Below are 25,266 nucleotides of genomic sequence, written 5' to 3'. Positions count from 1 at the left end.
ACGAGTGGTTGTTGAATATGGTATTTATTTCACTCGAGTTAGTTAATTTTCAAAAGTTACAAAAGACAAGAGCTTTAACGAGAGTGAAATAAATACCATACTCAACAACCACGAGTCGTGTGATCTGTTTCTACCACAATCTCATGAACATACACACATGTGTTTGTTGACAAGGCTGGCGTAGTGATATGACCCAAAGGAAAAAAGTCACTCATTTATTCAAAAATGACTTTTTTTTGACAAATTTAATTATTGTCAAAATTTATGTTTCGGCAACAACTTTGTGAAAAAATAAAATAGATAAATGACTTTAAATATATTGAGCGTAGCAGTATTGCATTAATTTATATAAATTAACCACGGACTATATGCGCGTAAGCATATCGTACGAAGTCTGCCTCCCGCCAAGTGATGAACCGTTGTATATATATATTCCAGCATGCAGAGTATATCCTTGATCTTTCATCAAAATTGTTTTTATTTTCCAAATTATTAAAAAAGTGCTTTTATTGGAACAAAAGGAATTTAATACAGCAGTTTTCAAATTACTATAAAATTTGGGTTTGAAAACAATTGCTTTCAATGAACCCCCAGGTTCCATACTTAACAGATTTAATTTTGAAATGTACATCAGTAATATTTCAACCAAAGTTTGGGAGACTGTATAGGCAGGTTTAATAACTTACAGCCATCCCGCTGTGCATGGCTGGTCGTAGTCGGACTGATGACCCCCTCAAGGCTATAGTGCAGTATTGTACCAATCAGTCACATGCATGTACATGACATATCCCCCCGGGCTGTGTACAACATCAAACACATTATTGATATTCCCAAGGTACATCTTGTCTACCGTCAGCTGTTTTGATCAATTATGCAAGAGCATGGGTTACAGGTAGAACATGTGTGTACTATAAAACAATGTTACTCCAGTACTTGAAGTTTACAATGGGACACAAGTTAATTGACCCCAATTTCTTGAGATTAAAAATGCCTCTGACCTGTGTATCTCCAAAGTGTTTTCACCACTGTACTCTTGTCCATGAAGATTTTAGTAAGAATATTAGCAATTATTTTTTCGTTAGCATTAATGAGCTTGTACTCAAAACTAAAACTGACGTATGTTTTACGGGAACCCTTCTATTTCAAATTTGAAGAAAAATTGAACAAGATACATTAAAATAAATTAATACATGTAGCAAAAAGGAACACTGGTGTTTAAGGAAAAAGTTCAATCTTTGTGTCGGAATTCAGTTCCAGGCTGGCATGAGAATGAAAGAATGATTTATGAGAAAACTATGTGCAAATTGCAATATGCATAGGACTGGTATATTTGATGTGCTTATATCTTGTAGGCTTATCATTGTATTGTACCTGACTTCATGTAATGTACAAATTACAAATCAAACTATTTTATTCATACTTACTTACCTCTGTCAGAACAATTTACATTTAAATTAAATTAAATTCTATTTTGTGTGCTGCACAAACTGCAGTATATATCAGGTCTCAGATGAACAGTGTCACCAACATGAACATTTAACCCTGGTTGTTGATCCTCAGATCTCCGATTCGTCTGCCATGGATAGTGTGATCTTGTCCCTGAACGCATTGTTGGCCCGGGGAGCGTTGTGTACCCGTGGTCCCCCGGGTCCTGACGGGGGCACGTGGGGGGTGTCCCGAACAGTTGGATTTACTCCAGTGTAAAAGCCAGTGTTGTCTCGCTCAGGGGTCTCCGCAGCGTATATAGGGGCTGGGGTCATGTAGGGAAGGGCTCCTCCCTGGACCCGGCCCTTAGAAGGGGACATAAAGGCTGGCTCGGCACCTGTCTTGAGCTGCTGGGCCGCATTGAACGACATCTGCTGCAATGCTGAACATAAACAGTACAATGTTAGTATCTCGTGGTCACAGTGAACCAGGCAACATCAAAATGTCCATCTAAACATAAACTCAAGTTATTAAATGTAATGAAAATTTATAAATTACATATCAACAACTGATATAAAATTTTGACTTTTTATTATAAAGAAAACGCCATCAGATGTCCCACAAATAAGAATATTAAGATTTCCGATATAATAAGTGTTGTGACATCAATAAATATTTATAAATACCTGGGCTAGGAGCATCTGGTACACCTCCACCCTCGTTAGCCTTGGTGGTCACCCTCACCATGGTTTTCCTAGTGATTTGAGGATTGTCCACACCAACTGGGTCGGTGGGGTCACGATTGAGGTCACTCCAAACGACCTGGTTGACCTGAGCCCCACTGACAGGGTCTATACCTGTCCTCATCATGGTGGTCCCTGGGGGAGGGAGGTTGGGGTCATCAAGAACTGTTCCTGTTGGACCCCCAGGTACTGTTGCCATTAAGCCCATAGGTTTGGACTTTCGTCCGTGTCGGGGACTGCGATGACGGGAGTTTGGGTCATGGTTTGATGGAGTTGATGCGTAACCAGGCGCTCCTGGTGACCCCATGTCTGTTATCTGTAAACCTTGGTTGTAAGGCTGACCCTCCATACCTGGGGCTGGTATCATCACAACCTGACCGTCGGGCTGCATGTAATACGTGGGCTGACCAGCCTGTCCGTAAGGGGCCCCGCCCACGCCCCCAGGAGCCTGGTTATTGTACCCATACACTGGATTCCCATACCCATCATAACCGATGATCTGTGGCTGACTGTATTGGTCTGCCGGTTGAGGCTGGTAGCCATATTGGTCTGGCTGAGAATAATAGTGGGGTTGAGTGGATGTGTCCGTTGCAAAAACCGGTGCCAGTGCCTCTGGAGGCAGAGGTAAAGAGGACAGTGGATCTGACAAAGGAATCCTAGAGAGTAGTTCCATGGGTTCCTCTGTGGTATAGCCAGTGGGATGATCTGGCTCATACTCGTCGCCTGTGTCAGGCGCATTCCTGTGCCTCCGAGGACCAGAGTCATTGATAGACTTCTTCCTCTTTCTCTTCTTTTTCTTGGATCTAGGAGACCCCTCTGTCCTGGGTCGGAGTTCATTGACAGAGGCACGAATGGCTGGATTAGAGCTGCTTAACATTGGATTAGACATCTTATCCGACTCTAAGGGCTCGCTCTGCTGATCAAGAGCCATAAATTTAGTGTCTTCTAGCGAGTCCATCTCCTCTGGGAGAAGAGCCTTTACCCCGGGCCCCCTCCTCTTGGATGATGGTCCACCGGGGGCCGTGTCATTTATGTCTGTCTCCTTGCCCTCTTTCATACTTTTCCTCCTGGAGAGCTCCTTCTGCAGCTCTGCTAATATGCCAGTTGGCTTTTCTTCTGTAGCTTCCTTATTTTCCTCATCTGGAGTTTCAAACCTACCTGACTTTGGACGCTTTGTCTCTGTTTCATTACTTTCCTGTGGTTTCCTTTGTCGTCCCGGCCTACTGACTGTACTACTAGCTGCTGGTTTATCGTAGTTCTCGTACATTTGATCTACGTCTGTTTCCTGGCTAGTTGCTATAGCACCATTATTGGCATTCTTTGCCAAGTTTCCCGCCAACACAGCCGAATCGTTGCTCACGCTATATTGTCCCCGTCTAGGCCTACCCGTGCCATTGGTCCCATCCCTTGAAATCATATTTTTGTTGTAGTTTTTACCGGTGGGCTGTCCAGTAGTGAGGGAAGCCATGGAACTTTGTGATGCATTTGTCATTGTGTCCCACAAGTCCTGATTGTTCAGATTAAAATTGTTATTACGAGAGGGATTCATCGACACTTTTTTCTCAGAGAATGCAGAATTGACTGTCCCAGACTCCGACCGATCCTGTGGTTTACGCTTCGGACGCTGTTTGTACGGCCTTCCATCCATACCGGGCAGCTTTCCATTCTTAAAACACCAACAAAGGAGGATGATGAAGGCAATCAGTAACACCAGAGCAAGAACAATACCGACGATGGCCCCTACTGGCAGATGGGATATGCCCTCGACAACTTCTGGGGCATTAGGATCTCCTAAACAAAAAAACAGGTGAATTAAAATTTGAAAAATAGATGTACAATATATAATATATAAATAATAATGATAAAAAAAAACCAAATCTGATAATTTCAATCCCTGGTAAAAAATATCCAAGAAGATATCCTCTGTATCAAAGGTACTTATGTACAGAACACAATCTAAGGGAGAGTATCGACCGCAGTGGATTTAAACAACGTCATGTCACTTCTAAGTACAGAGACAGGACACGGACCTTTAAGTTTAATCTTATGTCTTACAGTATTTGGCAGTAATACAGATATGATCATGATCTTTAGGAAACAGGGAGCAATGTGTATAAAATTCATGTTTGAATTACGAAATCAATTTCCCTTAGGCTGCACACTTACGAAAGGCCTTGATCCTAAGGCTGAAGTCGTTCTTCGGCTGGAATATGTCCCTTGGTTGACGGAGGTAGAAGGTGGCAATCCTTCCCTTGGTGTACAAAACACCGGTACTCTTTGACCCACATGACAAACTTTTCTGTCAACACAAAATTAAACATCTCTATTGTTGAACTTGTTCAGTGATTTTTGCATTGTTTTGATTTTTGGGTGATATTTGGTGATTTTTGCATTGTTTTGATTTTTGGGTGATATTTGGTGATTTTTGCATTGTTCTGATTTTTGGGTGATATTTGGTGATTTTTGCATTGTTTTGATTTTTGGGTGATATTTGGTGATTTTTGCATTGTTTTGATTTTTGGGTGATATTTGGTGATTTTTGTATTTTAAATAATGATACAAGTAACTTTATTATTACCAGGTAACAACACAATTCCTATACACATGTCAGTTGATCAAACTATTGATAAAATTAAGCGATTTTCCCAGTACATCAATTTTTTTTACATTCTTAACATCATTAAATTCAACATGTTTATGAATGTGGGCGAGTCACACAGTCCAAACTCCAATACCTGCATAGCAATATCTTGGAAGTTATTTTTATAAAAAAAAGTTAGGTTTACATATATTTTCATTGGTGTGCCATCCAGTCAGTTGATTCAAGTCATACATGTATATTTTGGTTTAGAAATACTGATTATTCACTGTATATACATTGATAAGGTAGCGTTGACAGTTTAACATTAATCATACCATTGTCTCGAATATTACAATCCGTTAAGTTTCAATATTTCAGGAGTTGACAGAATAAATTTTGCATTTTGTATGAAGTACAAAAATGTATACTGATCCAATATACTGCACATACACAACAAGTTCATCAATCTAATTTGTCAATCCAAAACATTTGTTGTTTTTTGCACGAAAATTGAAAACTTTTGTTTGTTTGTTGGAGTGGAGGCTATACAGGTAATAGTTATACTAATATTCACAATTCTTTTGTACCTGGGAAAACCACAACAGTCAGTAAATAGAGACATTTCATTATATATCAAAAAAGAAACGGCTGGTAACTTACCAAAGGAACACCAACAGTGCCCTCCCCATTATAAATGTTGAGTGAGAAGCTACAGTCAGATATAGTGATGGCTTCCTGTATGATCTCCAGCATGAAGTAGGTGTCCGTATAACCGGCCTCTATGATCACCTGGCAGGTAGTGGGAGGGTTGGAGGACGCCACTGAATCGTGGCCTCCGAGCACGATATCAAAGTCATAGATGGTATGTCTGGAGTTACAGCTAGCTATTGAATCCATGTAAACTGAAACAAAGGAAAAAATTAAAACCATTTTGATACATTTCAACTTACACACCATACACCTGTGATTTGTGTATATGCTACCATACAAATTATTCTGTGATTTGTGTTAGATGCTATCTTACACATCATACCTGTGACTTGTGTTTGAGTTAAGCTATATATGCTACCTTAGTTACACATTATACCTGTGTTTAGTGTTAGAGTTATAATGATATATATTACCTTACACATCATAGCTGTGACTTGTGTTTGAGGTAAGCTATATATGCTACCTTACACATCATGCTTGTGATTTGTGTTGGAGTTAAGGTTATATGTGACCTTACACATTATAGCTGTGATTTGTGTTAGATGCTATCTTACACATCATAGCTGTGATTTGTGTTACAGTTAAGGTTATATGGTACCTTACACAGCATACTTTTGATTTGTGTTAGAGTTAATGTTATATGCTACCTTACACAGCATACTTATGATTTGTGTTAGAGTGAAGTTTATATGCTACCTTACACATCCTACTTGTGATTTGTGTTATAGTTACGGTTATATGCTACCTAGCTTACACATCATGCTTGTGATTTGTGTTTGAGTTAAGGTTATATGTTTCCTTACACATTATACTTGTGATTTGTGTTAGAGTTAAGGTTATATGCTACCTTTCACATCTACCTTTCACATCTACCTTTCACATTATACTTATGATTTGTGTTAGAGTTAAGGTTATATGTTACCTTACACAGCATACTTGTGATTTGTGTTAGAGTTAAGGTTATATGCTACCTTACACATCATAGCTGTGATTTGTGTTACAGTTAAGGTTATATGTTACCTTACACATTATACTTGTGATTTGCGTTAGAGTTTTAGGTTATATGTTACCTTACACATTATACTTGTGATTTGTGTTAGAGTTTTAGGTTATATGTTACCTTACACATCATACTTGTGATTTGTGTTAGAGTTAAGGTTATATGCTACCTTACACATCATGCTTGTGGTTTGTGTTAGAGTTAAGGTTATATGCTACCTAGCTTACACATCATACTTGTGATTTGTGTTTGAGTTAAGATTATATGTTACCTTACACATTATACTTGTGTTTTGTGTTAGAGTTTTAGGTTATATGTTACCTTACACATTATACTTGTGATTTGTGTTAGAGTTAAGGTTATATGCTACCTTATACAGCATACTTGTGATTTGTGTTTGAGTTAAGGTTATATGTTACCTTACACATTATACCTGTGTTTAGTGTTAGAGTTATAATGATATATATTACCTTACACATCATACTTGTGATTTGTGTTAGAGTTAAGGTTATATGTTACCTTACACATTATACCTGTGTTTAGTGTTAGAGTTATAATTTTGTGATTTGTGTTAGAGTTAAGGTTATATGCTACCTTACACATCATGCTTGTGATTTGTGTTAGAGTTAAGGTTATATGCTACCTAGCTTACACATCATACTTGTGATTTGTGTTTGAGTTAAGATTATATGCTACCTTACACATCATACCTGTGATTTGTGTTAGAGTTAAGGTTATATGCTACCTTTCACATTATACTTGTGATTTGTGTTAGAGTAAAGGTTATATGCTACCTTTCACACTTTATCTGACATTCAGTTTTCAATATATATTTCATTAACATTTCTTGTTAAATCCTTTAAACTTCTTAATATTTTCTTATTTTCACATGTTATTATTTCTTACTTTCCAACTGAACGTATAACTTAATTAAATTAGCATCATTTTTGCATGAGCATGAATTTCATGACTTACTATTCTTGACATTGAAGGCAATCACAGGTGAGAAGAGGCTGGCTGCCATCAGCTGCAGCAGCAGCAAATCCCAACGTGATCGTGGCATGTTAGGAAAGGTGGACTGGCTGAACTGCAACTACATAGTCCTGGATCTGGTCATGAGATAAAAAGGCGAAATTAGATAACTGTTTAACCTATTACAATAAACATAACTAAATTTGTTTTACGTAGGTTATTCAAATAGAACATTCTGTTCATAATTTGTGAACACAGCGGTGGTGACTTGTATCCAAAGAGATGGGGGAAGGTTGATGGATTGTGCATCAACACATGTACATATATACTAACAGGTGGAAGGGGGCATCAGTCATTTCTGGGGTAAAATTAGCCATCATACATTAAAACAGATACATGAGTGTATTTCAATTGACACCCATCTGCCCGATGTTGCAGTATATTCTATTCCTACCACAGAACAAGAATGATCAATATGATGGAATAGAACTGGACCACACGTCTTACGTTTAACAGGACAGAAAGTCACCAGGCAGCAGAATATACTTCATAGAAACCTGACCTTATGAGTTACTAGTCCTTTATTTTACTTTCGTTTTCGTTGCTCCTGAAACCTTTAAGATGAGATAATATCATACATGTGGGCTTTTATTATGAGATGTAGGTTCTCTTGGATAGTTCCCTACTTCCTGTACAATTTAACAGGACTGTTAGATAAAAGTCTGTATATGTCAAAATCTGTCACTTTCTTATACACATAGAATGAAAGTATATACAATTTGGCATTGAATTGAAAATATGTACCGTCCTACAAGACATTTTGTGGATTGTATGGCCAAATAAACAGGATGGTTACAATTTAACTGTACAATTATGTCAATCAAATAATCTCATTTGCTAATTGAACAAAAGTTTATAACTGTACGTTGTATCTTAGGCATAGAGACAAGATTTGTAGTAGGGGAAGGCATAAACAGGGTCTAGGGATGTATTTTCCTGTATAAAGAGATTTAAGACATGTTCTATATTATGTGAATTTTGTATTGCTTAAAAAAATAAGCAAACGAATACTAATATTCTAACTATTATATAATTATTATATGGGCTTTAAAAAAGTCAAAATTCCTCACCACTTAATTGATGTCTGTCTGTCCCTATAATAATATCGGGAAGTGGTGGTGGTGGTGGTGGTGGTGGGGGGGGGGACAATTTCTTTCNGGGGGGGGGGGGGGGGGGTCTTAGGAATCAGGACCCACTATATACTACCATCGTTTGAAAAATAAAATTAAGTGTAGAGACAGGTGCACGTGGGTCTCCTAGTGTTGTTTGACTGCCTCAGAAAAATGGAGAACATCATGTGTATAGTATCAGATATATATCTGCCCCTTTTTTTCAATGCAGATACCTATATGATCACACACGATCGAGGTATCATATTTGTTCTGTCAAAAACACTGACATTAGTAGCTTTGATTAGGGTTTACTATTGATAAATTATCGCTGTCACCAGATAGGAAATGATGCTCATGATAAAGCAATAATTTTATGATTCTCAGTACACCTAAATCTGATAACTAAATATAAAGGGGGATAATTTTACATCGAGGCGCTTTAAGTAAAACCACGGAATTAGATTCTTATCTAAGTCCGTGGTGAAACAGTATTTTTTGTTGGTATAAGAAGAACAACTGACAGGGTTCACTGGCCGTGTCAAGCATAGCCCTATCTCTTATCATTTCCTGTTGAATAAAAATAACGTTTGATACCGTTGTGTACTGTATACCAGATTGTAAACAGCTTGATTTGATTTCATTCTAAATTTCTACCGTTGTTTGACAGGCTCCTCGCCTCCGAACTCACCTAATTGATGTTAATTCCTGGTTTTGTCGATATTCCCACGGTTTTGTCACGGTGATCGCAGAACCTTCGCCATATTTACAATTCACTGATAATATATATATACATCACCTGGAATGACCCACTTACTACACCTTTGTGAACGCCGCCAGCTGAAGTCTAAAATAGTCGATAATAAACCCCAACGCCTTCACAGGTAAATTGCGGAATATCCTTGAAAACTAAAAATACCTCAGACATTGGTATGACATGTGTTAACAACACGCAGTGTTTGGGTGGCTGATTTCGGCATATATATGTATACTTTTTTGATACACAATACATGAGAAGTCATGTAAGCCTTTGATTTCATGTAATTTACATGTAATAATTCAGAGCTGACTGGATTGTAAAATAATAATTTTACCAGAATACAATCTATGTATCTATTTATTATGGTCCAGTGAGTCAGTTTACGGGTTTAACATGAAGATTTAGTTTTGGTGTTTTTTTCTCAGCAATGGATATATAAATGTTATCACTGAAAAAAAATCTACCAATCAACATCAGGGAAACTGTATTTTTCTCACTTAAAAGGGCATTTAAAAATAATTCTAATCATTTATTTAACCAAGAGACATATACAGTATATACTTCTCTGATTTAATTGTATTGAAAACATATTGAACCATCGGCTAAAAAACCTTTCTAATCAACCTTGGAAAAATTGGCTTTATTGCCTTTTCAATATAGAAAATACTAATTTGGTTAATCTCAACAGCAAATAAAGTTTATTATTAATTTAAAAAAAAAAAAAAATCTGTAATAAATTTCATGTATGGCCAAAGTCCAGCGCTTTCGTACACAAACACCAACCATCAAGTTTAGCCAACAGTGCTGATTTTCAGCTGATTTGAAGTCCCAGGACCCTAGTCACTTTTTGTATTATTGGGTACTATTAACTTTTTTCTCAAATTCCACAATTGCAGTCCATCGACCACTTGTATACACGGAATTAGATTGTTACCTATGTCCGGGATTCTACAGAGGCCATTGGTGGGGGTTTTCTGCGCCTCCGCCAAGGGTCGAACCCGGGACCTCTGATTTACTAGATAGTCCAGGCATTTTGCGACAAATAAGGGCTGAACCTCACACAAATTGCAACAGAATATCTGACAATTGTTTATTACTCATGAACGTGTCATCTATAACAATAAAAAGTCCTAAGGAATCCAAGTGGTGGAAAGTAATTCTAAAAATGGTTTCTTAACCGTACTCTGGTACCATTTTATGTTACTTTATAATGAGATATTGAGCGACATTCTAACAACATATTTAATGCTATACACGTATTTGAATTGGGGGGGGGGTCTGGTTTTATTATTGAGATGACCAGTGCCTTCTGATAGGGAGATGGTCTGATTTTATTATTGAGATGACCAGTGCCTTCTGATAGGGAGATGGTCTGATTTTATTATTGAGATGACCAGTGACTTCTGATAGGGAGATGGTCTGATTTTATTATTGAGATGACCAGTGACTTCTGATAGGGAGATGGTCTGATTTTATTATTGAGATGACCAGTGACTTCTGATAGGGAGATGGTCTGATTTTATTATTGAGATGACCAGTGACTTCTGATAGGGAGATGGTCTGATTTTATTATTGAGATGACCAGTGACTTCTGATAGGGAGATGGTCTGATTTTATTATTGAGATGACCAGTGACTTCTGATAGGGAGATGGTCTGATTTTATTATTGAGATGACCAGTGACTTCTGATAGGGAGATGGTCTGATTTTATTATTGAGATGACCAGTGACTTCTGATAGGGAGATGGTCTGATTTTATTATTGAGATGACCAGTGACTTCTGATAGGGAGATGGTCTGATTTTATTATCGAGATGACCAGTGCCTTCTGATCAGACGTCTAGATGGTTTATATCCATTTATTATGGTCTGACATATATACTTTAACCCTTTATTAGCTACGACAATTCTGCAGCAGACGACTTTGAACATGTGTCAAAAAATAGAAAATCTCTATAATTTGATGGATAACCTATGACTAAAAGTGGAAATCATTGTGTCAAAAGGAGAAATTGCTCGTTTTGAGTAATTTCTTCTTTTTTCACTATGTTTTCAAAAATCCGTCTGCTGCAGAGGCGTCAGAAATAGTCTATATGAGGCAAAGGGTTAATAATGCATGCACTGATGTTCAACACAAATAATAATGCATAACGATAAGAAGTCGTGTGCTTCCTAAGACAATATTTTAAAGTAACATCACTTTTATGCTATATAATACTAGAAATGAATTAGCACACCCTGACCCGTTGCAGTTGATACATGTAACAGATCACTCAATGTTATGCTTCTTACATGTTCACCTCAGGCTGCTACAATCTGTCTTGCAGCTGCATCTGATGACCTGCAGGAGTTCCTGTGGAGCTGGCGGTAAGTCAGTTTGAACAGGAAAAAGCACCCCATCACTCTCTTTCCAACCCCAGTCTTGGGGCAGGAGTTCATATACGGTTCCCTTTCACTGCTGCACATGTTAGTACATACGGAGACTGTGAAATTGTGCCGCTTCTGAAGTAGGTGATAGGCTCTGTAGCTGTTCATTTGAAGTGCTAGTAGCCACTTTCTCACAAAAACGGTTGTACTGTAGTGAGTTGAGTCCCTCCCCAGGATTCCCATTGTACAAGAACACAAAATCATTCTCTCCTGCTGCCACACTATCTGCTGTGGAAGCTGACGGTGTGCCGAACACTACTTGCTCACGGAAGTCATAACCGGCTATGAATTTCTTGAGGGCAGCTCCTTTACCAATGCCGTACAGGCGGGAGGTAGTGTCACACCCAAGGATCGCATGGACGAAGAGGATGTGCGTGCACATACTAGGACCCAGCTGCTGCTCGAGAGCCTTGAATGTTCCAGACACGTGGGTTCTTCGTGCTCTAGTTGTAAGAAGAGGTCATTTGACTCGAGGTTGGTATGATAGATGAGGAGTATAAGCAGATCGGTATCATCACCAATGAGCACAGTGCACTATGAGGAGATCAGCATCACCTGGGGCATGAAACGTCTGGCAGTTTTTCTTCTGCAGATGGATACTGATCATGTTGATAAACTGTTTTTTGTTTGTGTTGTTTGCGAGGAACTCTTCTTTCTTTATTGTAACAGACATGTCCTCATCAAAAGTCACGGTTGCTCGAGTCCTTCGTCTCTGGTGTGACATGTCCTTGGTGGATGTGCCCTCATAACCATCAAACACAACAATTGCCTCTCCATACTTCCTTGTGACGTAGTCAGTGTACAACCTGCAGATGTAATTGTATGCGGATCCACGTGTCCATGGGATGCGATGAACAAGTGCTCACCATCAAGCACGTACTGAACTTGACCTGTGATCCCTGGAAGGTCAGGTGTGAGGAGGGACCATATGACATCTGCTAGCACTGGTTTCATTGGCTGTCGAAGCAGCAGTGAGGTGTCAAACAGCGCTGGTGGATGACTGTACAGCTCGTACTTAAACACTGATGCCATACCTCGTGATGCTTTTACAACAACCGTGAGTCGTTGGAAAAGTAGTTGAGGATCCACCTGTACTGCTTCGAAACCAATCTTCACTGAGGATTGAGTGCTCAAGGTGATTGCCTGATCCCTCTTCTTGAATGTGTTTTCTTTGTCGTGGTTTGTCCATTCATCTTAGCCGATGGACTTTGATTTGTCAACATTCACATCAATGTGTGCATGGACCTCTGTCGAGACATTGCGCAAGCTTGGATCAGGGCAGAAGGGGTTTCTTTTCATGGAGATGCATGGCATTGTTGACTTCAGCGCAAGCTGGCATAGCGAGGAGCCATGTTACACGCTGCTGCTCTGTCAGCCCTCGACCTCTTGTGAGGCCACCACTGGTCTTCATGCTCCTCATCAGCACCTGCTCGATGATGAGATCTAATGAGAAGCCAGCCCATAGGCGATCACTTCTTTTAACCATATAGTATCCCTCTTCAAATCACTGGTAGACATCTGGATGTTCCACCTTGCACATTCGCTGCACATATATCCGAGCCGATGTCGTATAGAGATTGTGCCCAGAAGCTGCCATGAAAGGAAGCATTTCAGATATTGCTTCAATGTGCAGTGCCCAGTTTCCTGTATGTTCTGCTCTCAGAACCTTGCATAGTATGTCTACCATATCCATGTGTTCAGGTTTAAAGAACAGTAACTGTGACAAATAACTACACATGAATTTCACTGATTGCACTTTTTGCAACGTTCAATTTGACCGTTTTTGCAATAAATTCTGTCCACATGAATTTTGCAAATCACTTCAATTTGTGGTAATTTTCCTTTCGAACATGCACTGTACTGCAGCCAATTGCATGTCGCATGTAAATAATAGTTTCTGGTAGATTGTTGATAGTTCTGAAACCTTTGTGTAAATAACCTTTTTTAACATGGATGGCAATAGGGGGAAAATGCCATCACCGATTTCAGCACTTTTCAATACTTTCCACCACTTTGATTCCTTAGGACTTTTGATATGTTATACAAGACACATTTATGAGAATAAACCAGTTGAAAGAGTTTCTGTTGCAATTTGTGTGAGGTCATGTCATATAATGCCTGTACTACAATAGACTGATGATGTACCGATTGAAATGTATTCGTATAGCCGGTAATATGTCTCAGACAGTCTCTGGCTGAGGCATATTACCGGCTATACGAATTCTGTAGTACTAAATAAAAGATTTGTACATTGTATATCGACCCAGAGACATACAAAGCCATGTAGTGTATACGTCTCTGCTAATTCTCAAACCCACTTTTATGAAAAAAATCAAATGAAAATGAAAATGTTCTAAGAGAGAGCAGACTGAAAATGCAACGGGGTCAACCAGGATTCGAACCTTGGACCTCCAGTAACATATACCCAATTTAAGTTAAGGTCGCTTTAACCTCGGAATTAGATTGCTATCTAAGTACGTGCTCTAGTCAACTGAACTGGTACTTGATCAGCGGTAGTGAAATTAAGGGGAGGTTACTGTACGTATGATTTTTTTGTGTTTTGCCTCGGTGGGTCAGGGATCGTTAGAAAGTCTCGTTCTTTTTTATTTGTATATTAATGACATAGAAATGTAACTGTTGAATTAATTTTTTCCTTTAAAGCTGGTGAATAATAAAGCATTTTTTGTGGATGACCAATTTATTCTTTATGAATCAACTGAAGGACTATTTACTAAATTAAAGATTCTATCATCGTGTTGTAATAAACGGAAATAACAATCCAGGTAAATTAAACAAAATCAATGTTTGTCTTGTTCCAGCCAGAAATAGGTAAAATAACTAGTCTCCTTATCAGCCGATTTGGAAGAATAGAAAGGTCACATCAAGATTAAGGTGTGTAAATTCTAAACCATTAAACTTTTAAATTATTTTGCAACGAAGGAGAAATAACATAGAACTTATTTTACAGAAAAACTTCGGTATAAAAATTAACAAATGGCCATATTTCTTTATACAGTGGGTCACGAGACCCGATATTGGAATTCGACACTCCTACTTCCCAAGATACATAACTATAGCAAGTTTGGTCAACGTAGGTGAAATAATACAGAAGTTAGGACAAACTTCGGCATAATAAACAATTTACCATAACTATGTATATAATGGGGCACGACACCTAATTCCAGTGCACTGCACACCTTCTGTTGGTGATGTAGGTATACTTTAAAGTTTGATCAAGATGTCTTTAAAGGTTTAAAGTTATGCCTTGGCCCAGACACGTACATATTACTGTAATGTATACGTCTCTGCTTGGAAAAACTTCGATACAAAAATAAATAAACAAAGGGTCAAAACTTTGTATATACTATAGTGGGGCACAAGCCAACTTGGTAAGTGCCCAGAAACGACGCCTGGAACGGGTAGGAACAGAAGCCTAGAGTAAGACCAAATTCACTTATACTTTATTTGCACTTTTGTACTAATATTCGGAATATATCTATAGTATGAGTGAAAATTCAGTCTCAACATATGACATAGACATATCATCCTGAATTATATAACAGTCTTTTCTCTGAAAAATGGGTGCGGGGATTCATGAAAATAAATAAACCCCCTCCCCTTATAATTACCTGCCAACGAAACTTTTAAAACTATGCTACACAATTCCATTTTGAAATATGAAATATTTTTCGGTGTTATTCAAAACATCGATTTAGTGCCGTCGAATATTATATAGACTTTGAGTAAAAAACACACACTCTGTTTTAACCTTGTTGATGTAATGTCCTATCTTTAGTATTTGGGTATGACCGGCTTTACTGTGTCATCTATCTGTACCTATAGATAGTTGCACAACCCTTCACATGTTAACACAGTGACTCACAACCGTTTTATCGACTGGTTTTACCTTGCTCAGGTAAACAATTAAAAAATGGCGACCGTTGAAGACGTCAGGAAACACAGGTAAGATTTCTATCACGGTCTGATAATCTACAAAGAATTTAATACATTTTCTTCATTCAAACATTATAGTTTGTTTAAGTTGATATTATTGGATAAACATAATGAATCACGGATTTATTGATCTGGTAACAATTTGACCAAATACAGTAGCGCTGTATATCACTGCTTATAGTTCCTTGTTGTTAACAGGTACACATACGGATGTTGTTCAAACAACTCGATGGTATATGGTGTATAAATAATAAGAAAATATTAATTCGAAATACCAACAATTAACTACGCTATATTAAGTATATTTATGTTTTATTAACTAATTAAGCGGTGCATGTAAATTGTACTAATGTAGTATATCAGTATGTATAGAATATAGAGGGGTCGCGTGATCATTTATGTTCAGGTATTGTTCACAAATGAATTGATAATTGACTGTTGGAATTCACGTCCTGATATCTGAGTGAGTAAGTAAAACTGTACATGTACTTATATATATATAATTATGTACGTCTTTTACATCCGCCGTAACAGTTATATACTTGGGCTCAGACTGAGTTTCCTCTGTCAGATTAAGACATTTTGACAGATGGATGTCTGGTGTGGGCCAACCAGACATCTATCTGCCAAAATGTCTTAATCTGGTCAGGGCCAGAGGAAACTTGGGCTTATCTAGGGTTGGTCACAGGCACTACTCTGTAACCTAGATAGGGATTCAAACCTGTGACCTCCGAACTCGGATGCACAAACCGATCAAGGTACCTGAGCTCAGTCCTGCAACATTAGAGTTGCTCTTTGGTCCAAATCTTAGATCTTGGTCCAACCCAACACAACATGCAATGTACAATCAATTCTTATTGTGTTACTCATATTGAAATTTGTGTAAAATGATACCCTAGCTTTTTTACCTACCATGCATTATCATAACCACATGATAAAAGTTTTAATGATATTATTATACATTTTTCGTTCTAAGGGGCACAATTACGTTGGAAATGTAAGAAGGCAAAGCAGAAGCATGCTTTTCGTGTGGACTACACCCATATGGGTGTTGCTGTTGACCCCCTTGGGGATAACTGCCCAATGGGCAAGCTGGGAAAACCAAAACCCTACAAACACCAAGGAAAACTGTAAGCTTTTTACATCAATAATCTCTCAGGAAAATTTAATTTCCTGTATATTTTTTCAAGTGAATATGGATAATTTTGCTTAATTCTGAATTTATGTGGGAAAATTTCAATAGACTGGAATTATTTTTGTCATTTCTGTCCTATTCTAAAGTATCCCTGTTTGTATATGTCTTTTCAGTTTTCATGGACTCCAATGCTGAGTGTAACAAGCAGTATGACATTGGAGAGAACAACGCCCTTCTGCACGGTCACGGTGCTTTGTTAGAGCAGCAACCCCCAAAGACCTGCCAGATCACATTCAGCACTGACAGTGTCCGTGAGAAACGCAAGTTCAGGATAGAGGTCATTAGTGCAAGCTTCGATGCTGATGGAGTACAGTTCTATGTCTACGACAGTTCTACAACAGACACTTTGCTGGTGAGCTCATCACATTTCACATAGACCTTTTTGAATTCTAGCTGTTTAAAAAATGGTGGCTGGGTAGAACAGGTATAAGTGCACTTGCCTTTCACCAAGACAGCCAGCATTCCATTCTCCGATCAGAAGTGAACAAAGGGCCCAATGGGCCTGCAGCACCCACCTGGTATACATCTCACACTTGGTACCTTAAAAGTGATCTTAAATAAAGCTCAAGGCAAACTATCAGTATTTATGATTTAAAGTCATTCAAAAGAACCTGTTAAAAGATTTTAAAACATTTCACTGTGACCTTGAAAGTCGAACAAGGTCATTATATTGAACAAATTTTATAGTCCTTCATTTCAGAATGCAACTTGCAAAATATCACCACCCTATCCTTTTGTTTATTGAAATTAGGTAATTTTCATGTTTGAACATATTGACTAAATGTGACCTCGAAAGTAGGTCAAGGTCATTCAAATGAAAAAGCTTGATAGCCCTTCATACTGGCCAAATATTAACATTCTGGGCCTCATGGTTATTCAGAAGAAGCAGTTTATAAATTTTAAACAAATTTGACCCCTGTGACCTTGAATATATTCAAGGTCATTCACTTGAACAAACTTGGTAGCCCTTAATCCCAGCATGCTACTGACTAGATATCAACATTCTAGGCCTTATGGTTATTCAGAAGAAGTTGTTTAAAGATTTTAACATATTTGACCCCTGTGACTTTGAATATAATGAACAAACTTCTTGGAATCCCTTCATCCCATCGTGTTACAGGCAAAGTATCATCATCCTTGGCATTGGGGTTATTCAGAAGAAGTTGTTTGAAGATTTTGAACATATTCTATCCTAGTGACCTCATAAATAATTCAAAGTCATTTATTTGAACAAACTTGGTAGCCCTTCACCCCAGCATGCTACTGACCAAATATCATCACCCTGGGCATTTTGGTTATTCAGAGGAATTGTTTAAAGTTTTGAACATATTTGACCTTTGTTACCTTGAATATGGGTGAAGGTCATTTATTTGAGCAAACTTGGTAGCCCTTCACCCAGCATGCTACTGACCAAATATCACCATACGCGTCCTTTCTGTTATTCTGAAGAAGTTGTATAAAGGTTTTTTAAGACAATTGACCCATGTGACCTTGAATATAAGTGAAGGTCATTCAGTTGAACAAACTTGGTAGCCCTTCATCCCAGCATGCTACTGGCCAAATATCATCACCCTGGACATTTTGGTTATTGAGAAGAAGTTGTTTAAAGTAAAATATTGATGCTGGACGCCCGCACCACGGCATAAGCTCACTTGGCCCTTCAGGCCAGGTGAGCTAAACAGTAGGTATTGGTCACCTGCCTGAACACATGGGTCTGCCTATGGTACTTTGATTTCCTCCTAGACGCCAACACCTGCCGCACACTTATCATGGGAGCCAACAAAAGTTCTAAATTAACATTAAGTTAATAAAACTTGTTCCATAATTGTTGTAAAATAAATTAAGTGTATGTACTTTAAAAAAAAAAATACATGAAAAAAATGAAAAATACATACAATGAATTGTTCTGTGGTCTGGACTTCCTCTTTTATTTGCTATATAATAAGTGTACACTGTCTTGTATATCTAGACTTTTGTTTAACTCTTACTTGATACTTCATGGATTACGCTCACTTACATTCTCTGCACCCCTAGAATATATCATAATAAAATTGAAGGCATAGGGCTAGCTATTTGATTGGTCTGTGGCAAAAAACACCTGACCAATCGCTAGGCTGACACTGTCCTTTGAAGATTACAGAGGAGCAACACCCGACTTCAAAGCCTGTTAATTTTACTGTTATGCCACTGACAGATTCATTTGATGTACAGCAAAAGATCAAAGCTAGTCTTCTCGTCTCATCTACAAGGTGGTGCACACCCAGCCTTCAATTTTGCCATGACATATTCCAGGGGTGCAGAGAGCGAAAGTGAGTGAAACCCCTAGATATTGAGGATGTGTTAAACTTGACTTGTCAGATAATTTACTTAATTTTTCTTTCTGTAGTATGGGTTTGGGTTCGGAAAGGACAAACCTGCCAACTTTCAACCGTTGATCACCTCTGGAGGATTCGTGACCTTCCAACTTGTCAAAGCTTATGCGGGACAAGCTGACTACAACATCAAGTGTCACATCATCAGTATTCCAGGTAAAGAAGCAGCATTGTTCTCAAACTTCCCAAAACTCAATTTTAACCCTTCATTATAAAGTCATAAATCTTGTATGTTTTACTGTATTCCCTGTAATTAGCGCCCCTCCCTTTTTCAGGGCACTTTGAAGCGATATCGGCCCCATTTTCCCAAACACCCTTCATTCGGGCCCTCTTCTGTTAACAAAATATAATACTAAATATACTTTATATCAGACACTCACCTTGCAGTCTGACAAAACTGCTTTCCAGTGTTTTAGATAATAAAAAGAGAGCAATATTTAAATTTTTCCTTGTGAAAATGTTGACTGTGCAGTTATGGCTGCGCCTTTACAGCCAATTTTTTCTTATCTTAATAAGCGCCCCATTCACCCAATTTTTCCAAGAGACATGGGCACTAATTATGGCAAATACAGTACTCTATTTATGTCAAGTAAGATGGCATGGCGATGATGTTATTATATTCTGGTATACTGTATGCCAGGACATTTTTGCAGCAATTTACCTTTCACCCTCCATATTTGTTGGCGAATTAATCATTATTGTAAATGTAAGTGCACTGCATACCCTTATAGTAAATAAATATAAAGGACGAAATTTACACTTAATGATTATTGATTATAGGTGGAGGGTAAGTTTTGTCTGAGCGAAAGTTTCGGGATATATACAGTATATCTTTGTCTGTGAAAAGAATGCTATCATTTGATTTCAATTATGGAAAAATATAAACATCATTATTGCAAGAGTTTGCTTTCAAGAAGTTTAACACTCAATTAACTTTACAGGATCTCAAACAAGTAACCTGAATTGAAATTGATATAATGAAAATAACACTGATTTAGGAAATGTAAATGAGTCATACAAATATTTGTCCATGGTAACAGGTGATGTCAGCGTCATTGACGAGTGCCCAGGTGGAGAGGGACCTGGGTGTAACTACTATTTCTATCAGTCTCCCGTCACCAAGGAAATCATCCTTGGGATTGTTGGTGGAGTTTTTGGACTCATTCTCTTCGTCATCGCTCCCATCGTCATCATCTGCTGCTATCGTAAATCCAAAGGAGTGAATCGACGATGGGATGAGTTCAAACTCGGCCAGACTAACACAGCGGCAAACATCAGCACCAGCAAGGGTAGCGTGCGGGCCACTTCACATGACACGAAGTCCAAACTGTGGGCCTCACAGAGCTCTAAAATGGGTCTATCCAGCGTAAACAAACCTTACCGTAGCAGGGGCAGGCTAAGTGAGGATGATGATAGTGTTTTTGATGGTGAGTAATATTTTATATATGTTTGGTGCAATGTAATTTGTTCAAACATGAATGATTATGTAATAAAAACATTAGGTTTGAGTTGTTGGGTTCTTTTTTGGTTGGGCGGGGATTAAGATTTTATGAACAATACAATCTTGTCATTCCATTGAGTCAGAGTGGCAAGTATAAGTAGTGCTTTTAGATCTAGGTCTAGATATGTAATCTATAAATCTATAAAGCATAGAAAAGCAAATTGAAAATTGCAGTCCCCAAACACTCTTTTGGACTTCTGAAGTTATTTCCTAGATCAATTTATCACTTTGAACATTTCTTACTTATAAATATTTAGATAGCTGAATACGTTAGACGCTTGTTTTTAATCTTCTGGAAAATAGCTCGCTTGTTTTTTATCTTCTGGAAAATAGCTAAGTAATGAGATGGAAAATGTTCTCTTAAGATAAGCAGCCTATCCATTTGAAATTGCAAAATCACCTGTTAAAATTAACTAGAACAATTAATTAAGCATTGCTATTCAAATTCTGTAAAACTCCTCAATGGATATTATCTACATCTTATTTCAGATGGTCCTCCCAGAAGCTACCCACCTCCACCTCCGCCCTACGAGCGTTACGACAAGTCAACGCGACATAATAGGGATGATCACGATAGTCGCAACCGGAGACGTGATCGTTACGATAGCAGAGATGAGGACTATGATAGAAAAGACAGGCGCTATAGAGACAGGAATGACGACAGATTTGACCGACGGAACCGGAGAGAAATTGACAGAGAACGAAGAGACTCTTCTCCAAGACGTTCTCTTTACTCTGACTCTAACTCTGAAATGGAGTCGTCGTTTGTACAGGCAGAAGATGATCATCCACAGGAGAAGTTTGTGGAGAGGATCATCAAGCCTAGTGTGAAACCCAAAGCAAAAGCCAAAACTAAGAAGCCAGTGGAAGAGGACGTTTATGATGAACTGAGTGAGGATGTAGAGGCACTCAGAGACAGCAGTGTTCAGTGTGGGCCATCCGACGAGGAGAACGAATCAAATACGGAGACCACTGATGATGATACATCAGAAACTGAGTCAGACTCAGAAGATGAGAAAAAGAAAATCGATCCAAGAACTGCTTTGTATTCAAAACCAAGTAAAAAAGGGAAAAATAGAAATGGTGAGGCCAAACAGCCTCCTCAGCAGCCACCGCAGCAGCCTCAGTTTGGTGTGGCTGCCTACCCGCCAGGTCCGGTCATGGCTGGCACAAATATGGGACAACCTATGATTGGCCATCCAATGATCGGTCACCCTTTGGCTACAACCAGGCCTCCAATCCCAGGTGTTATTGTGAGACCAGTAACACAGCCACAGTTTGCTACAGGTCACTACCCTCCCGTAATGCGACCAGGAGTTCCCATACAGCCTGGCCCAATGCAGTTCAGACCAGTTCAGCCTCCAAACCAGGCAGGAGCTAGGCTGCCCCACGTACAAGTCCCACAACAGTCCCATCCTTCTCAGCATCGTGCGGCTTCCAATCCACCCCAAGATCCACCCTTGTTTTCATACCTGGTCCAGCGAGGGTACACAGGTAGATATTCTCCAGCCAGTTCAGGAACAGGGATTAGCAGTGACGCCCACGTGATCAATCTCACCGACGACTCTGATGGTGCGGCTAACCTTCCGAGTGGTGTGGACCTCATGAAGAGGACCACAGATGTATAATGTTCGGTGAGCGGATAGAAAGTGCTGCCTTTATAATAAATGAACTGTCATTTTCTTTTTATGATGCAATGTGGCATGATTTAACTTTTTCACGCCTGAAGACACATTTGAACTCTTCTGGTTCAAAGGTTGAAATAGTTCATTTTAAAATTCCAGGGGTGAATGAGTTGAAAGATAAATTTGAAACTAATTAACAGCTGCATGAAGATTGTGCAAGAAAGCTGTAAGATACGTTTTATATAGACTTGAAATTTTGTTTGCTCAGAAAATAATTTGCCAATTATATGTAAACAAATTGATTGATAAGGAATAATTGTAGTAATCAGTTATACCTGGAGATAATAGTAATTTGTCAATTTCATCATGCCTAGTATTAAGTACATGTCATATATTTTAATCTCATGAGCAAGTAAAGTAACCAGTGTCATTCCTGTTTATACTTAGGCCTTGCAATATTTTTAGAAGAGTGTTCATTTGTATATAGTATGTATACTGGTCTAGTAGTGACTGCAGTACATTGTTATACAGTGTGTACATGGGAACCCTGTTGATTTCATGTAATTTTTCTGGGCATACCATGGCCAGTATGATTACAGATGCATATTTGTAAAAACGGAAATTTTAAATCTTTCTTTCATAATACATTGTCTGTAAAACAGACAGGGAATATAATTTATTATGTAGTCATAAATTGAGATATTTAACCTTAACCTATGACCTCTAAAATATAATAAGATACTTCTGAGATATCTTGTACAGAAGCTGTGTACTGACCCATGCATGGATGTATGCATCCATACAAAGCGATTACTACAAGGTGCATGTATATATTCATTATAGATTAAGCCATTCTTTCAAAATATTCAGTTTGCTAAGAATATTAATAAAATATGATTCCCAAAAAACTACCTGGTACATATATAGTATAATGTATATTATACATACACCAGGTACTCAATACAGTGTATTGTTCAAAATAAAATAATAAGTTATATAAGATTTGAAATGTATAAATACCGGTACATATTTGGTGTTACATTGTATCACAGAAAATCAAATTTTCTTGACATACTTTTTTTTTTTAAAACATTTGACAATTGAGTGTTGAAGACGGGTTTTTTTTATCCAAACTCTTTAACATCTTTTTCACTGCAGACTTTTTCTTCCGGGCAAATAATCATGTTTCCGTTACGGCCTTCAAAGATGCAATTTCTTAAATATTGGTTCATCAGTAATTATAGTAATTGGATACTCAGTCTGCACATATAATAGAAAGACTAAAGGATATTAGAGTATTTGGATTTTTTGTAACCATTTTCCTTTTTATATAATTTTCCTTTTTAATAGTTGAAAGTTTCAGGAGACTGAAATACCTTTAACTTGACACAAAAATCTTCAAGCTTCAGTTAGAAGTTGAGAAATAAATCAGTCCACATATTTCATATGAATTTTTAACTCATCAGCAACCAATCAGCAGAATTGTAATGTTGTGCAATACCTTAACTACCTTAACAACATACATCCGATCAATGTTTGGTACGATAGACATCGCAGTACCTCAACAACATACATCCGATCAATGTTTGGTACGATAGACATCACAACCCTCAACAACATACATCGGATCAATGTCTGGTACGATAGTTCCGTGTTTAAACTATTTTTATATAGTCACAATTGATGTTTTTATATGAAATTTAATAACATGTATTTTATCACATCTGAAAAATATTCCAATTCAAATCATTTTAATAGAATGAATGTATTATCATCTAGGAGATAACAACCTGATTTTGTTATACCATGTATATACATGTATATATCTAATAAAGAATTTTTAAGAAATACCTTCATTGTGTTTTTCATCAACTCATTCACCCCTGAAATTTCATAATGAACTATTCCAACCTTTGAATTGGAAGAGTTCAAATGAGTCTTTAGGGGTAAATGAATTTATCTGAAGGCCTTCTTTCCAAATAACTAACAAGAGAATACAGAAGTTTCAACAAAATCATAATTTGAACCAAAATCAGTAAGATTAAGGCACAATATGAATAAAGGAAAGATTTACATGGAGACCATTGAAAAAGTACAAGAAGATTAAAAGCAGGTGTTCCAAAATGTAATCAGCATCTCCTTATGATAATCATTTATCCAGAAAAATTCCCTAGTCTCCTTTAAATCAAACTTTCTGTCGAGAAAACATCTGTATAATAATAATTTGAGGATCTTATATACCGCTTTATCGCAACCTTGTTTGTAGGTCATCATAATGCGGTTCACAAATTATTATCAATGGTTAAAGGGCCTTTACAACCAGCCAATATCTTTCTCAAATCCCTGGGGAGCATATACAGCCAGTGCTGCCATTTCGGCGCTCACAGCTAGCATTCTGCAATTCTAGCACTGCCCAACCACATACTCATTTACAGCTGAGTAGACTGGAACTAGAACACTGACAGGTCAGTAAGGGCCCCGTCTTGTGGCAATATATCCCCCATAATCATCAAGAAGCAATCTGCCCATATAGCTGAGCTTGACGTTTGACATTTGGACTTCAAAAAGAATCGCAAGGTAGCAAAATATACATTTTACATGTACTATGATGTGAGTCTTGTTTCCTTCCACCTCCATATTTGCTGGGCTAACAGAAATGTAAATACCGGTGCAATACTCATTTGTTAGCTTTGATTTGTTTTATTTCACCTTATATACCTCCTACATCAAGAGCCAGGGTCAAAGTCAGAGATCCACTTTGTCTTTGACCTTGGGACCCAAATGACCTTGACCATTAACCTAGTGACCCTGAACTTTGGTCAGTTGACTTATT

The 25,266-nt window shown here is 38.0% G+C and overlaps 2 protein-coding genes across 2 annotated transcripts; one reads left to right on the top strand and one right to left on the bottom strand.

Annotated features, from left to right (window-relative positions):
• Positions 1 to 363: 363 nt before the first annotated feature.
• On the bottom strand, positions 364 to 9,435 carry LOC110460978. Its single transcript, XM_021514232.1, has 6 exons — positions 9,293 to 9,435; positions 7,436 to 7,569; positions 5,410 to 5,651; positions 4,335 to 4,467; positions 2,112 to 3,959; positions 364 to 1,867 (listed from the first exon to the last, which is right to left on the bottom strand). Exons 2-6 carry the CDS (start codon positions 7,521 to 7,523, stop codon positions 1,557 to 1,559), a joined length of 2,622 nt encoding a protein of 873 aa, XP_021369907.1. The 5' UTR covers positions 7,524 to 7,569; positions 9,293 to 9,435; the 3' UTR covers positions 364 to 1,556.
• Positions 9,436 to 15,666: 6,231 nt separating this feature from the next.
• On the top strand, positions 15,667 to 23,481 carry LOC110460974 (mediator of RNA polymerase II transcription subunit 1.1-like). The gene is made up of 6 exons (XM_021514227.1): positions 15,667 to 15,749; positions 16,717 to 16,870; positions 17,049 to 17,287; positions 19,322 to 19,463; positions 20,348 to 20,734; positions 21,298 to 23,481. Exons 2-6 carry the CDS (start codon positions 16,759 to 16,761, stop codon positions 22,434 to 22,436), a joined length of 2,019 nt encoding a protein of 672 aa, XP_021369902.1. The 5' UTR covers positions 15,667 to 15,749; positions 16,717 to 16,758; the 3' UTR covers positions 22,437 to 23,481.
• Positions 23,482 to 25,266: the final 1,785 nt, after the last annotated feature.

This window comes from Mizuhopecten yessoensis, unplaced genomic scaffold (assembly GCF_002113885.1).
Source record: "Mizuhopecten yessoensis strain PY_sf001 unplaced genomic scaffold, ASM211388v2 scaffold10529, whole genome shotgun sequence".
Lineage (NCBI taxonomy): Eukaryota > Metazoa > Mollusca > Bivalvia > Pectinida > Pectinidae > Mizuhopecten > Mizuhopecten yessoensis.
This window is presented reverse-complemented; position numbering and strand designations above follow the sequence as displayed.

Coding starts and splice junctions, on each gene's coding strand:
- LOC110460978 (XM_021514232.1), bottom strand. CDS start 7,523: ATGCCACGATCACGTTGGGATTTGCTGCTGCTGCAGCTGATGGCAGCC. Junction 4,468..5,409: donor GCACTGTTGGTGTTCCTTTG/GTAAGTTACCAG, acceptor TTGTGTTGACAG/AAAAGTTTGTCATGTGGGTC. Junction 3,960..4,334: donor CCTTAGGATCAAGGCCTTTC/GTAAGTGTGCAG, acceptor TTTTTTGTTTAG/GAGATCCTAATGCCCCAGAA.
- LOC110460974 (XM_021514227.1), top strand. CDS start 16,759: ATGCTTTTCGTGTGGACTACACCCATATGGGTGTTGCTGTTGACCCCC. Junction 19,464..20,347: donor TCACATCATCAGTATTCCAG/GTAAAGAAGCAG, acceptor CCATGGTAACAG/GTGATGTCAGCGTCATTGAC. Junction 20,735..21,297: donor TGATGATAGTGTTTTTGATG/GTGAGTAATATT, acceptor ATCTTATTTCAG/ATGGTCCTCCCAGAAGCTAC.